General features: G+C 48.6%; 1 protein-coding gene across 1 annotated transcript; it reads left to right on the top strand.

Moving 5' to 3' along the window:
• Positions 1-431: 431 nt before the first annotated feature.
• LOC118125112 (intraflagellar transport protein 57 homolog) lies at positions 432-1,595 on the top strand. Its single transcript, XM_035183485.2, has one exon. It carries the CDS (start codon positions 432-434, stop codon positions 1,593-1,595), a length of 1,164 nt encoding a protein of 387 aa, XP_035039376.2.
• Positions 1,596-2,602: the final 1,007 nt, after the last annotated feature.

Here is a 2,602-nt window from a genome sequence, read left to right as displayed (position 1 = left end):
ATCCCATATTATTTCCTGTTAATATCACCATCACTGTGAAGTTTGAGCACCGTGATCTAACCAAGTCGTGTTTTATGAGGTTTCATGTCAGTTACTGAGACGAGTTTCTGGTTGTTGAGTGTTTTGTATTTTACATTATATTACATTTCATGTATGTATTTGAATTAGGTCGTCCAAACCTTAGCAAATACAACAATTATGATTCAATGACATTTTAAAAAAACAAACAAAAAATAAAACAAACAAACAAACAACAGCATACACATGAGCCTTTGAACTTGTCACAGTCATAGGTCTTTGATCTTGGGGCTACGATATTAAATCACATTTCTTTGATCTTCTATACGTCTACCTATAGTATCTCTTCATCCTTTCCACTGGTTTGGTTCTGAAATTACGTTTTCTGTCGAGCGGCTGCTAAAAAGCACAAAATGTCGGAAGGAGACGAAGCGGACTGCCCTCGCAGACCAGCTTCCCGGGCGTTTGTCGTGATGGAGCTTCTGTTGGAGAGGCTGAAGCTGTTAAACTACGAGGAGGAAGTTGTGGCCCGACACAACCTGAAGCCCCTGAACAGACATTATTTTGTTGCCAGTCGATATCTGCCTTCCGACCCCGACGAGCAGTTCCACATGTTCCGCGTCATCGCAGCGTGGCTCATCAACACGGCAGGGAGGTCGTTCCCCGCGCCTCAGGAAAACGACGACCCAACCGCCACCGCGTCCAACATCCTGGCCGAGCTCAGGGCCCTCGGAGGTAAGGGGAATTTCCCACCGTCCAATCTCCTCCAGGGTTCTGGCGAGTGTGTCTGCTTCGTGCTGTACCAACTGGCTGAGAAGGCCCTGAAGAAGAGAGGGTTCTCCTTTAAAAGGCCGACCCATGCGAGAGAAAGCACAGAAGACGAGTTCATGATGGAGGACAAGGCAGAGCTAACGTTCGACAATGAGGAGGATGAGACGAGCGATGATGAGGAGGAGGACGAGATGGATCAGGAGGCGGTTGATCCAGCAGAGTGGGCGCTGGAGGTAGAGAGAGTCCTGCCTCAGCTCACAGCCCCGATCGAGACCGACAACAAGGACTGGAGGAGCCACGTGGACCAGCTGCATCAACACAGGGACAGAATATATTCTTCCCTCGAACAGACCATGAGCTTTCTGCACAAACTGCAGGAGGACATCAGTAACAATATGAAGAAGTTGAGCAGCAGAGAGGAGTCCATCAACTTCCAGCTCAAGCATCTGATCCAGGAGTACCGCGACGGTCAGGCTAAGATGAGAGACGCCTCCGAGCAATATGAGAAGGCCAACGGACGGATGATGGACAGGACCCGAGTCGTGGCCGAGGTCAACGACAGTCTGAGGAAGGTGAAGAAGCAAATGGAGGAGAAAGGCAGCAGCATGTCTGACGAAGCTCCGGTAGTGAAGATCAACCAGAGTTTGGTGAAGCTGAACCAGGAGATCGCTGAGATGGACGTGACGATCAGCGTCTTGCAGCACCTGCTGCTGCAGGCCAAACTCAGGGAGAAGCACAACATGATGTGCGACATGTACGCCACCAACATCCCCGACGCCGCCGCCGAGCCCTTCAGCCCCAGTTGAAGACGCCAAAGACTTGAGATGTGAAATGTCTCTGTGTAACGTCAAACACCACTAAGGACAAGTCTAAACTTCATCGATACAGTTGTTGTCCACATTTTGTTCTTTACTCGACTCCGATGCACTGAGTGTGTTACGGTGGTTCTAGTTAATATCCCTGTTTACAGATATGTGCAGAATAAAACATGAGATTTGATTCTTCTGGAACCATCAACCATGTCCTCCTGGTTTCTTCTTTACTGTACGTCTGCAGCTTGTGGCTGAGCGGCTGTGTCTGTCTGTCTTACTCCATCTTCCTGCCTTTCCTGTCGTCATGCTGAGTCTTGCTGTGTGTCCTACACACACCTATGGATTTGTGTCGCTGCCTATACGCCTGCTGCTCGGCCTTCCTGCCCACAGCATGTGTCAGAACACGCCATGAACCTTTAATGAACCTTAGAAGAAGACGTTTCACTTTATATTTGACCTGCAAACAGCCGGAGATGGATCCGAATGCTCCTGAGAATCTCCGGTTGCCTTCTTCATATCTGTAAGACAACCTCCGGACCCAAATGTTAGGACATTATCTGGAGTTCATCTTCATTTCTCCTTCATCATACGACGGACAAATCACCGGTCGAGCAGATGTGAATATGACGCAATTAACAGGCGAACGAGATGAGACGTCGCGTTAACTTGAATAAAACTGTGGATTTCTCTGAGTTTGGACATATTTTATATAATGTACGTACGTAAATGTGTTATATATAATGTCTTGAACACGTATATCCAGGCCCTGCTACATAGAAACCATATGTGCCTGTACATGTGTATGAGCCTGTATATCGCTGCTGCCTCACTTCCTCTTACAGGGACACGTGAGCTTTAAAGACACAGAAGCCCCCGACAGGCAGTGAATTAGTGCAGCAGACCCCCTGTCACCCACACACACACACACACACACACACACACACACACACACACACACACACACCTCCTGGCTTCATCCATTCACTCCCTCCCTCCCTCCC

Source organism: Hippoglossus stenolepis, chromosome 17, assembly GCF_022539355.2.
Source record: "Hippoglossus stenolepis isolate QCI-W04-F060 chromosome 17, HSTE1.2, whole genome shotgun sequence".
Taxonomy (NCBI): Eukaryota; Metazoa; Chordata; class Actinopteri; order Pleuronectiformes; family Pleuronectidae; genus Hippoglossus; species Hippoglossus stenolepis.
This window is presented reverse-complemented; position numbering and strand designations above follow the sequence as displayed.

What these genes read in the sequence shown, in the direction of transcription:
- LOC118125112 (XM_035183485.2), top strand. Translation starts at nt 432, where the DNA reads ATGTCGGAAGGAGACGAAGCGGACTGCCCTCGCAGACCAGCTTCCCGG.